Source organism: Notolabrus celidotus, chromosome 2 (assembly GCF_009762535.1).
Source record: "Notolabrus celidotus isolate fNotCel1 chromosome 2, fNotCel1.pri, whole genome shotgun sequence".
Taxonomy (NCBI): Eukaryota; Metazoa; Chordata; class Actinopteri; order Labriformes; family Labridae; genus Notolabrus; species Notolabrus celidotus.
Window position 1 is genome coordinate 29,316,351 of NC_048273.1, and position 13,396 is coordinate 29,329,746.

Sequence of the window (13,396 nt, forward strand, 5' to 3'; positions counted from 1 at the left end):
TTTGTCATTCAACCACACATCCTCCCTGTGACTCCCCCATGCTCTTTTAAACAGATAACAACGTGACAAATACTCAATATATAAGCAACAAAACACACACACACCATTTTCAAAACTCAATACCTCCAGAACATGAGGACAGAACATGAAGCGTGCAGGACATATAGTCCCTCTCTGTTTCAGTTTGTCATACGATCACATGGGTGTGTGCTGATCTGCTCTGACAATGCATGTGTGAATGAAACACAAGTGTCTTCCCTGGAGAAGGTGTAGGCTTTCTCTGACTTTTAAACACACACACACACACACACACATACGGACACACTATAGGGCAAGCTAGTCTTTAACTATTGACCAGGTAAAAGACACAATGTGTGTGAGTTTAAAGCGCTTGCAGGCACAAAGACAGACCGGCAGACAGCAGGAAAGATGACTTCCATTCACATGGTGTAAAGCCAAAGGACAATAGGTGTGAGCACAGAGAGGGAAGAAAAGAAGCTTTTTATAACCCTGGTAAGGAATTAAGAGCATCAGATTATCAGATTATCAGATTACGCACAGTATACTTTGGGATTATGATATTTATCATATCTACTTACTGATACAGGTCTCACATCCTGTTTAGACCTGTATCAGTAACATACATTTTCACATCAGGACTGTCTTCCACATCTAATATACATCTCGCATTCTGCATTCACCCACTACATTTATTGACTGTATGTTCCCTCCTGTATCTGCAGACACATTTCTGAGCTCTATTCTATAATAAAGTTGAAAACGCTGAGCTTTGATGAGAAGACGAGAAGAGCAGATGGAGAATTTTGATTGCTTGGCTTGAAATACTTTTACTCATGCAACATATAATTGCATGCCAGTGATGTATGACGTGTTGGTATCCGAGGATGCTGCCAGAATTTACTTGCTTAAATTGAAATTCATGCCTGCACTCACAATAACAACATTCCTGCCCTTAAAATGTAGCTGTTTCTGTGTGCTGGCCCAGTGTTGTGTATTCACAGGGCTGATTGAATCTGTGGGATATTGTGTGTGTGCCAAACTCTGCAATAGTTGCCTGGCTGACCTGATATGGGCTGAAGAACTACAAAAAGTGTATGCAGGAAACAAAACCACAACCAGATACAGTGATATCTGAAAGTTCAGTCGTATTTTACATTTTTTGAAAGGTCTTTGTGGACAAAATTTAAGGTGTTAGAAGAAGTAAAGCTTGGAAATGCATTTGGCATTTTTTATCCATCCCTAACCAGGACTATTTGTCTTGTGAGCATTACTAAGGGACTTGGCAGTAAACTGAAGTAACCTTCTCTAGCGCGCTGCAGATAATGTGTATCATGTGCAGATAAATCTTGTCCCAAAACATCAGGAGACAGTTTGTTTTTCAAATGGGAGTCTGCCAGGCCACAGGGCTGAAACATCATGTGAAATCAGTAAAACCTGAATGTTGCAACATTTTTTGATTGCTTGGTTGTTTTGGCTAGTTTCACCTACAGGATGTTAATACCAATATTTAAGCACAACCTTTATCAGGAGGTCAGATCTCTGTCAGATTCAAGGTTGTGTTAGATATGTCAGTATATCTCTCAATCCTCTCTTTCCCATCCAGTCTCATGAGATGGCTCTTCTACATGAGTCTGGTTCTGCTCAGGTTTTCTGCCTGTTAAAAGCCAGAGGACAAAGAGGAGAAAGAGCAACACAAACTCTAATCTTTGAGGTTAAAATAAAGTAATATCAAGTTAGTTTCATGACCTCGTGTTGAAAAAAGGCTGCAAGCTGCCCCTGATGGCCGATCCTGAGGTTTGTGGTTGTTTTTCCACCTTTTTGTATTTTAAAATGTGTAGTTTTGGTGTACTTGAAGGTAAGAGAAGCTCATATTTAGTGAGCAAAGATGCATAAGTCAATATTCAGTACTTACCAAATCTAACTGAAATCATAAATACAAACAGTTCGAACAGTTCAAAGTCTTCAATTTTTATTTCCTTTATAAGCTGTGGACTAGAGCTCTCCTGTGAAAGCAGTAATGTATTTTTCATGTTGAAGTCTTCATCCAGCCACAGGGCTGTCAAACTCAGCATACTCACTGGACTAACGTCAGAAGTCTGTCTGTGGTCAAATGTATGTTGATGACGTTGTTGTTAATCAGACTGTGACTTAGTGTTGAGATCACATTACACAGGGTGGGTAGGGATATGTCTGCGAAGTAGCACCAGCTCAGGAACTGTTCCCAATATTGAGCTGGTGAAATCCTTAAACCTCAAAAACAGGTGAGTCATGAAGTGCTGTAAACTCAGCGGTTTGGTCATGAATTGCTTTAGCTGTGGGTCGTCTCTGCTAAGCTTTCAACAGTTCTCAAATGTCTGTTGAATCAGCACTTTGTCATAAGACTTTTTTGGTGCTGGTTGCAACTACAGCTGCTTTGTATTCCTTCAATGCATCTTTGTTGTGATGACGACTTTATGGGGCACTTTGAAGATTTATGATGTTAAAACTTTTTTCCTCCTCTCAGGATACTCGCAGCACATGTTTTGCAAATTGCAATCATGTTAATCGTTATCCGCTATATGCCGTTTTTTCTTTCTCTCTGGCTGTTTGTTCTTCTCTGGAAATAATGGCTGATTGGAAAACCACAACCTACTGTGTCAGAATTGTTGTGGGATTGTGCAGGATTGTTAGGAAATGAAAGAAGGCTGCTTTTATTGGTTGTTGTTATAAAATGAAATTTGAAGAATCGGAATGATAAATAATAACACAATGTTCTCTATATCAGATGGTGATTTATGGGACTGATTTGTCACCAGTTATAAAATCTGACATTTCATCTTCAGAGTCTTGTATTTGGAAAGAAAAAGTCAGTCTTTTTTTCTTTCATCTTTTTAAATTAATCCGGAGTGGCTTGGTCCTTCAGTTCTAAGAGTTTTTGAGTGAATAAGAATAGTTTTAAAAGTTCTGACTGGCAACAAAAGCATCAAACCTGAATGTTTTTAAAATTTAACTCAGTTGTCTCTGAAGCTTCAGCGACAGAGAAAAATAAGAGAAAGTTGTGAATGCAAAGTAATTAACTTTGCAGGTTAGTTGTACTTGAACGGTGGTTGAAAAATCTGATTAGCTGACTACTCAAAGTCCTCCTAATGCTGCAAATATGACATCTCACTGATACTTTTCTTGGGTTCAAACACAATCTACCTTAATGTTGCGTATATTAGGAACCTGGGGGACCCTTGCATCCAAAGTGACACAGACACAGGCATCTGTGAGGCGTCGCTCTCTCCCTGAGGGTAAAAGCTACATTAAAAAACCTTGACTCTCTGAAAGAAGAAAGATTGAGAAGTGTTCTTGGGAATTCTCTGCTGGCCGCCATCTTTCTGCTCCTATCTGGCTGTCAGTGTTAATGGGTTCTGGGAAGGCAGAACTCTGGCTCAAATAACTGGAGCAGATCAAGGTCCAAGTGAGTGAGGCATTGTGTTTTTTCATCTGTCAATAAAAGATGAGTTTTTAATGGAGAGGGAGGAAGAGCGTCACGTCAGGGCCCTTCCTCAGTCGTCCATAAAGCACAGACAGAGACCTTGAGTGACTCACTTCTTCTCTGTCTCTGCCTCTCTTTTTCTCCCTCTCTTGAGTTTGTTGATCTCCATTTCCCTTGCACGCCCACACCTACACACTCAGACACATCCAATATTAATACCTCTCCCGCCCTTATGAGATTATTTTCACTGACACAACATGAAATGACCTTCACACTGAGCACACCTCAATCTCGCCTCTCTTTCATCTCCTCCTGTGTGAGCTGAGGTCAGTTATTCTCCACATCTTCGGGTGAAATACAGGCAGAGACATAGAGCGACGGATGATCGCCTTAAAAGGTGGAAACAACTCAATGTCTCAATCTTTGCTCTCCTCAAGGCCAAGACAGTTTAATCTTTGGTGAGGAGAAGCAGCAGCAGCAGCCACTGAGATGAGTTACAGAGACTTTGATGTGTGATGCCTGGTTGCTTGGATGACTGACTGTTGAGCTGATTGATTACCTGACGGGCTGTGTAACTGACTGATTGATTTAATGCATAATTGCCTGAATGCTTGGTGGGTTCACTGACTGACAAGAGAGAGAGAACCAGAGGATGAAACACACCTCATTATCTCCTCTGTTTCAACTTTAGAACTCTAGCTGAAGTGGTGAGCTTGATGAGCTGTGCTTTACCTCAGGCTAACCTAAATTATTAGAATACGCTGATGACAAACTGGACATTTAAGCATCTCTGGAGTCTCACACACACAAAAAATCACATGCAGCCACCACACCTGCAGTCCACGGCAGAGCAGACAATGAAAAATCTCCCTCTATATACCAGTATATCACTGCAATTCAACATGGAGCTCCAGCAGCCACAAGCAGAAAGCAAATCCATATTTTCTGCTGTAGCTGATATTAAACAGGGTTCACACCTGCAGTGCAAGCATCAGCAAACAACCATAACTGCCCTGAATAGACCTTAATAGATCCACAAGCACATGGCTCACACCCACCTGCAGTTCTGCCTCTCAGCAGACAATGAAAATGCCCAAGATAGGACTATAATAGGGACATCTACAGACAGGGAAACACTTCAGGTTGGACTGGTGCAGTGTTCAGGGAGGGAGATGTAAAATTGGAGTTTGTAAAAAGGACAGGGGATTGCAAAATAAAAGCACACCTGTCTTTTAGAACAATAAAACAAGCAAATTCAACTGGAACTTGAATTACCGGACTTCAGCTGCAGATTGCATCACAAAAATCTTCTTTCAAGCAAATAATAATGCAACCAAGCAATTCATCCTTGGCATAAAGATATACAATTTAAAGTTATATTAATAGGGGAAATCACTGTGAACCGTATGCAATTAGAGAAACGGTACAGCCTATAAGATGATGTTAAAGAACACCATGATAGACTGATAAATGAGCAGGTAAGCTTTTTTATTAATTTATACTTGAGTGCAGAGAGGTGATTGAAGTCACGTGTTGTCTGTATTTTTTGTCAAAACTCACCTGAGATCTCCGTCTGTGGTACCCCGGCGAGAGTGAACCCTTTCCCGGTGTAAAACTGCCGAAGGTCGGTGCAGCTTCTGTCCGCCCCGGCGACCACCGGGCCCGGTGCTTCACACAGACACGCCAACACGCACAGGAGCACCGGGAACCGCATCGTTCTGGAGTGTAGTCCTTCCAAGTTTCTCTCAGTCTGTTCAAAAATCCTGCCGGTGTCTTCTGTGAGTGAATGAAGTTCTTTTGCGGATCCTATTTTCCGTGTTTTGTTTCAGTTTTTAAAATTTAAGGAGTTTGTTTTCAGCGAGTCCGAGAGGCTGTTTCCCCCTCTACAAAGTGCACGGAGCTCCGGTTAACTCACACGCGGGCAAACCAGGCGAGGGAGGCGGGCGCTCCTGGGTGTCTCTGCGGGAAACAGAGCAGCGACGCGCGGCTGTAGGTGCCAGGTACACCCCGCTCCTCCTCCTCCTCCACCTCCTCCGGTTCTTCTTCGGCGTTGCTGCTGGCTGCAGGGATGTCAGACAAAAGAGTGTGTGAGTGTGTGAGTGAGTGTGCGTGAGTGTGAGTGTGTCTCAGTGTGTGTGTGTGTGTGTGTGTGTGTGTGTGTGTGTGTGTGTGTGTGAAAGAGAGAGGCAGAGCAGGTGTCGCTCAGTCAAAGCCGGTGCAGACCCACGCGCGCATTAGAAGCTCATGATTATGGAAATAAGCCGGTCTAAATACAACAAAAGAGCTAAATCCGTTGTTTCTGATGAGGTTTTTCACAGAAGAAGAGCGGTCCGGTAAAGCCTCCTGTCCGCACTGTGGGACAATGAAACGTGTGTGTGTGAGGGAGTGTGCATATGAGTGTAGATGCTCGCTCGCTCTCTCTCTTTGTGTGTGGGTATAAATGTGCCTTCTGCTGCAAGAGCCAGGAGCCAAACAGCGCCCCCTGTAGTGTGCCAAATTAAGACAAAATTAAATTAAACTCCAGGGATTTCTTATCAAAAATGTATATTGTGTTCGTTCATATTAATTGAATTTGACAGGGTACACAATGGAAGTCTGTTTTGCTTTCATTACCTCTGCACACAATCCTCAGCGAGGAGGCTCAGAGTTATAATAAATCAAAAGTAAGGGAAAAGTTTGAATAGAATCAAATGCACATCCACGTTTTGCATCCGAAATCTTTTTGGTATTCTCTGCATGGAAGAAGTTCTGCATCAACTTTTCAACCTACACCTACAGCTGTGGGTATACTATGTAATTAAAATGTGATTAAAAATGATGATTTCAGAGCATTTAAAGCTCATGTGAGGTGATTTTAGCTTATTATGAAACAGACTGAAATTGATTCTGATGCCTCTACGTGACCTTAAATATCAGACTAGACCATAAGGAAAAGACTGATTAATTATATATGGTTGCTTTTTGTGCCTGTAACAGCTGCCACTGAGTAGGTGTCACATGAGGCAATTTCCAAAACAGACTTTATTGACATTCTCCATGGCAAAGATTCACAGTAAGTGACACGTTTGACCATTAAAAATCAAAGGATAAGACATTTTGTAAGAAAACTCTGCTCATGTTTTTTCAGGACACGATTAGAAAAGAGAGTAACATTATGTCTATAGGGGCGCCAAAATAGGAACAAATTGAATCCTCACAAGAGCTTTAATAAATGAAGATACAGCAGCTGTAGGGAACTTTCTGTTAGTCAATCAATCAATCAATCGTTGAATCAATCAATCAATCAATTAATCAATTCATCAATTCATCTTTATTTGTACAGCGCCAAAACACAACAAATGTTATCTCAAGATACTTTTACATATATAGCAGATCTAGACCGTACTCTTATTACCAAAAAACCCAACACCAAGACAGGACAAGATCCAGTCTTGGTGTTGGGTTTTTCCACCGTGAGCAGTGCACCTCGCAGTATTTAGCTAGTTACAGCGGCGAGGAAAAACTTCCTATTAACAGGCAGAAACCTTGAGCAGAGCCAGACTCATGTAAGACAGACATCTGCCTCGACTGAGTTGGGGTTGGAAAGAAGGGATAGAGGACAAAAAGAGAGGCAGAGTGACGATAGTGATGAGTCCTACTATTACTAGAGTCCAGCCTGTCCGTATCAGCTGGAGTCTGGAACATCCACAGCAGGAGGACCTCTACGGCAGCTCAGAGGAACCTACGAGACAATGGAGTTCAAGGACTCCAGTAAGGTTTATGGTTAGTAACTTTGATGGGATAGGTAGAGTTACAGTAAGTGATGGAGGGGTTGGGGGGAAGGGGGTGACATAGGATCTCATGTTAATGTTGGCTTTGGCACACCCTCTGGGTGAAGTGGTACCTCTGACATTTTTGCAGATTTTGTTCTGCACATGTATAGGTAGTGTTTTCTGACAAAGAACTCAGTCTGCTGTCTTTTAACAGTGACATTTATCACTCACTGTCAATATTTGTATATAAAGTAAGTAAGTAAAGTTTATTTATATAGCACCTTTCTAGACACTGTGGCAAAAACATTAGTGTCCATCTGAGGCTGGTCTGAGGGGCTTCTGGGCCTCAACCATCTCTGGTAGGAAAAAGTGGAGCAAGATTCTTTCCTGCTTTCCGCAATGGCAGCAGAGCTGGTGAGAGTGTCTCTGAGTTGTGACATTTGTGTCATTTATATTTAAAGACGTGTCAGCTGCTAAGCTCAGAGAAGAAGGAGAGCTAAATGAGGAAATGTCAACATAAATATTCTTGTAGAAGTCCCTTTCACTTTGTCTAACGTTACCTTCAATGGAATTTTCCATTAGATGTGAGTTATAACAAAAAAGGAAGCCAACCTGGCTTCTGTGGTCCTAAGCTAACGGCCTCTCCTGTGGGTAATAGACTTCCTATTTGAGAAGGACCTCATTCAACTTCACATAAAAAGAAAGTGAACTACCCCTTTAAATGACACAGAAGAAGAGGTGGTATAAAAATGTTTCAGTGATTTATAGAACCTAAGACCATCAGGAATGGGGGTTTCAGAGCTTAGGGCCTCCTGGTTGAGTTACGCTTCAACCACACAGGGTTCAGTTGGCCTGCAGCGTCGACATATCGCTTCCCAAATATTTCACCACGCACACTTGAGCAATGACCAGCATTTGTGGTTTAAGGGTACATTTACTCCTGCAAGAAAATATAGGAAATAGGTCCTACAGATGACAGACATGATCCTTTCCCCAGAACCAAAACCTGACTCACCCACAGCTGAGACACACCATGTATCTCTGCAGGGCGCTCGGTGGCTGGTATGGATTCAGAGTCTTCCTCCGGCTCAGTTTGGCAGCTGGCAGGGGTTGGCATACGTGACCAATGAGCTGTCAGGCACTCTCAGATCCTCTCTGTCTTGCATCCTCCCCATCAGCAGTGCCGGGCTCAAAGGCGGGCCAGGAAAGGTCACAGGCGGTCCTGAGATCTGACTGACTGACACCTCAGAGCTGCAGCTGAAATTAAATCCAACTGTTGCTGAAAGTAAAGCCACAAAAGGTTCAAATATGCTGTGATGACTTTTAAATTGGATGTAGCAGAGGAGTGGGAAGGTGACAGTGTGAGTGCTGTTAATGCAGCACAGGTCAGACTCAGGGTTCTGGCTTGTTAATTGATAATAAAGCAAGGAGTACATTAGCAGCTAATAAAAGGATTAGAAAGTCACTGTACCGTTCAGACCTTGTTCTTTGTAACAACAGGAAGCATTTAATGCTCAAGACATTAAAACACCACTCTCCTTTCATTAAACATGTATGACCAGTTTGGGGCAAATCCCATCACCCAGGCCTTCGAACTGGAACTCACATAACATGGCTAAAAGTGAGTGAACACTGTTATCTGGGGCTTTTTGTTTGTGGTTTAGATATGAAATTTCAGTTCAAGCCATTCATGAGTATCCAAAACACTATCCTCCTAATTTGGCAGTAACTTAATAAGGAAGTTTATCTTGTTATCACGCCAGTGCATCCATTCACAAAGTCAGTTCCTTAAAGAAACAGCCCATGTTCCCAAAAACACATTTTATTCCCCATACAGATGGTTCTCTCCAAAAGTATAGGACTCTGGGTTGGGTGTGTAAGCAATGAACATTTCAGATTGATGGAGTATGTGGCTTTTTCACACATCAGCAGCCTGTGACTTCAGACCTCTGTGGAAACTGACAAAACTATGAGCCAGATGAACTTACAGCCATTTAAAAAAGGAAACAACTGGTACATTTAGGCGGGAACATGGCTCAAGATTCAGTGTGTTCTACTTTATGTATGTGAAATACAATTGGTAAAAGTACCAGGCTTTCTTAATGCAATACGTCCATCAAGATGAATGTAAGCTAGCATGGTTCTTCAGGTACTCTAATCTATAATCCTCTGCAGCCACCTCAACATAGTTTCCATGAGAGCATGATATCGAATAGCATTTTTTTCCCCATTTTCCCCCTGTATTCAGAGCTTTTGGCCATACAATGATAAAGTATATATCCCAAATCTCTGCATACTCCAAGCAAAATGTGTATTCTAATGCATATTTAAAAATGTGGTTTTGGAACTTAGATACAATTTCCAAGTTTGGTGTCTGAGGACCAAAAGCCTCTCGCTTAACCCCGTTTCGACGATGATCTTGTGTACAGTCCAAACCTCAGTGACACTCTTTTTTGCTGACTATGGAGCAAATCCCCAAAACCTGATTTTAGAAAACGATTAATTTCTGATGGTGCCACAGAGGCTTTGAGCTGTCCCAGAAAGAGAAGCGACCTGGAGGTCAACTGCACAGCATTTCCTGTTGCCTATTTTATCCTCTTTAAAGCCATCATGAAGCATTGAATATCACACCAAAAGTAACTAGCTGCAGCATACAGGCTCTCTGTTGTTGTAGCAAGACAACTCAGATGGGACCATGCCTAAATGCCATCCCAACACCTAAAATATTAGTTAAAGTAAAATAATTACACAAATGCAAGTTTATATAATCACAAATGTATTAAAAGAACTTACATAAATCCAAATTTTTTGTGCCTTTACCCCCCTGATCTGAATGGTTTAGACCAGGAGCCCTTAAAGATGTGTGCAGGCCAGGCTTCTTGTTTGGACTCCGCCCCCTTACTGAGGAGGAAACCAGGAAGTGGTGAGTGCTGCTGTTGTTTTGGATTAATTGTTTGAATTCGTTTTTTCTGCACAAGACATTTTGACTTTTCACAGAATGAAAGCACATGTGTGATAACATTATCCTTTAGCATATTTTGATTCAAATGCTCAATTAATGAATCCCTCTTAAAATAGATGTTTGCTGGTTTGACAGTAACACCGAGCCTTAAATTTGAGCCGTGACCTGACCAACAGACAAGAGAATACAGGGTGGTACACGACAAGACATTAGAAGGAATAGGAGCTGTGCTAGAAGACACCAGGAAATGTTAAAGACAGTCATTCTCTGTATTTACCAACATGCAGACACCTTTCTTCAGACTGGACCATCTAATTTCTTATAAAAGTTGCAGCCTCACCTGCAGGTCATGAGATAGACACACCTTTCTTTATACTGACACACTTTTTCAATCAAAGGAGAAATTAGGGCTTTGAAATAATCCTCCTAACACACTGTTACATGCTGAAACTCATTCAAGCCCATATTGAAGTATCAGGGCAGGTGTTAATCCAGGTAATAATTTATTCCCTGACAGGCTAAGTGGCATTAGGATTAATGTGTGAAAAGAGATTGGCACTTTGCAGAATAACGTTTTAAACCAGGCAATTGAAAGAGAGAGTGATTAGCAGTAAATCAAGTGTCAGCGTTTTTTAAAATGCTTTACAAGAGTTCAGGATCCAGTGTGAGAGACGAAACTCAGCTTTTTGCTGCGAGAGTTTTTGTTAAACTGCCGTAGAAAAATGAACATTGAGTATAATCCACCCCTTAAGTTAAATGTATGTATGCTCAAGCCCAAAATTAACAGTGCAATATATTAAATGTCAGACTAAAGGTGCTTTCACACCTGAACAGTTTGGAGTTTTTCCGAAACAGGGATTGCTTCCCTCCTTGGCTCGGATCATTTGGACATATGTTAACAAAGCAATCACACTCTGATGCGAGAAAACAAGCGAGCCAAGATCTCCAACTATGTTTTCACACTTTTATCTTGTTTGCTCTGTTTCGATCCAGATTTAAAAATGACCCTTTGTTGCATTTTTCTTCCTTGGGTTGTGTTCACTCGGCAATATTGCAAAGCAGGCCAAAGCACACACCCACGTAGAGCTGTCCTTACATCATTATGTCTCAGTCTCCTTTCCCACAGTGTAGAAAAACAAATGCTACATGCACTGGACACTGAAATGAGTCGTGGATTAACTTGGAGTAGTGAGGAGGTCAATGTATCATGACATTTGTGCTGATGAGCATGTTTGTCAAATATTTTACACTACTCATAGAAAAACCACAGTGGTCTAGCCCCCTAATGTGATAACGTAAGTACAGCCCTGTGATGGTGTATGCTTTAAATCGTTACACTGTATTGCAGTGTGAACTCAAAACAACCCGAGAAAAAAATCAACAAGGTTAACACTGCAACAGTTTTATTGTCTGAATCAGATCAAAGCAAATAAAAATATATGCGTGAACCCTTCCTCACCTCTGGAAACTGGTTCAGATTAATATCAGACAAATATTTGGGGCGTTAATTCATGCAACAATGTGAATAGTGTCTGTGGAGGAGCACAAGCGTTGTCTTGACTTTCTTTTTTGGCTCTTCATCTTTGTAGGATTCCCAGCCACTGAGTCAGGCAGGTCTAATTGGTCTTGGGTTAGTAATAGGTCTTGTTTGCACAAATGATTAACCATTTAGTGATAAATCAAACCTGTTCTGCTCAGACATAGCAAAAGGAAGATGTAATATAATCCTCTCGATACCAGGCCACATACACACACACACCGTTAAACCACAAGATAAAGCAAGTCTCTTCAGCTTAGCCCAGTTCCAAAACTCTTATTAACTCCACCTCAGCTTCTCTTTTATCGAAACTTCTTGCCCTATTTCATCCACCCTTAATGAACCCCATGCACTTCAGAGCTTTAAAACTTTAACACTCCTCAGTTTTAAATCCTTTCCCGGTGCAGCATCTTTTACAAAGTCCTCTCTTCCTGTCTCTCACACACAACCTTTAGTACCATACTGATGTGTCTTATGAGGCTCAATATTTCCAAGTGCATTCTTGTAGTGCACTGAAGTGTTAAGATGTCAGGTAGAGAAAAATAAAAAAAGACAAAGCAGCTTTGCCTGCTACGACCTGTGCTGTGGGTATATATATATGTGTGTGTGTGTGTGTGTGTGTGTGTGTGTGTGTGTGTGTGTGTGTGTGTGTGTGTGTGTGTGTGTGTGTGTGTGTGTGTGTGTGTGTGTGTGTGTGTGTGTGTGTGTGTGTGTGTGTGTGTGTGTGTATTTTTTCAGTGTCTCCCTTCAAGTCTGTAAGTAAGATTGAAAGATATTTCCTTCGCTGCTGATTTTTTTAGACAGCACCACTCTTAACTCACGTCAGTCACTTTTAGTAGCAGGAACTGAACCAGAAATGATACAAATCAGCAGAAACCATTAGACACAGTGAGCACTCTCCATGTGTGTATTGTATAGGTAACGGTTATGACTGCACAAGACTGTCATGATGGAGTAAGTAGCTGAATACATGAATTAATATGTCAAATGAATCATCAAAAACTTCCATATTAAAGTCAAGTGTTGTAACTTGCAAGCAATGCAATTAGTGCAAAAAAGGTGTAAGAAAGGACTGGGTGGCTTTTTGCAGTATACATTAGAGTGCATGTATATTCATGGACCTATGACCTCACCTAAAAATGATCAATTTTGGAGAGATGGTAAAATTTAACGGCTTTCCTGCCACCCTCAATCCAAATGATCTGTCAGTCAAGATAAGATCTTTGAGCCGCAGCCATTAGACATCGACATAATGACACAGGAGTGAATGATTGGCTGCCATCCAGTCAGTGCGAACCTGCTTCAACCTGAACTCTGTGAGGAGTTAATGCTGAAAGCCAGAGTCAGCCGGTGTGAACGTGAGAGAACAGCCGGGAGAACTAACAAGTCTGACCTGAAGACAGTCAAGTCAGCAGAAACACAGAAGCAGTCTGAACAGTGAAGCTTTTACTTACTGCAATATTTAAGTAGGTACATTTGATAGATAAATTAACTTGATGAAATAGTCAGTGACTAAGTATCTCAAACTGAATAAAAGAACTCAAATCAAAATCTGACGCAGCTTGAATCAGAGTTAATAGTCCTGACTTCACCTTCAGTGCCTCAGTTTGCAGTTTTAAGTGAAATGTCTCAACAGCTATTGAATGAACTTGGCACAGATATCC

At 41.4% G+C, this 13,396-nt stretch overlaps 1 protein-coding gene across 1 annotated transcript in view; it reads right to left on the reverse strand.

Moving 5' to 3' along the window:
* LOC117806357 (glypican-1-like) overlaps window positions 1-5,898 on the reverse strand; it is a 53,171-nt gene extending 47,273 nt beyond the window's left edge. The window contains exon 1 of the mRNA XM_034675274.1: window positions 5,042-5,898. Coding sequence (XP_034531165.1) covers window positions 5,042-5,195 — 154 coding nt within the window. The 5' untranslated portion in view covers window positions 5,196-5,898. The remainder of the gene's footprint in view (window positions 1-5,041) is intronic.
* Window positions 5,899-13,396: the final 7,498 nt, after the last annotated feature.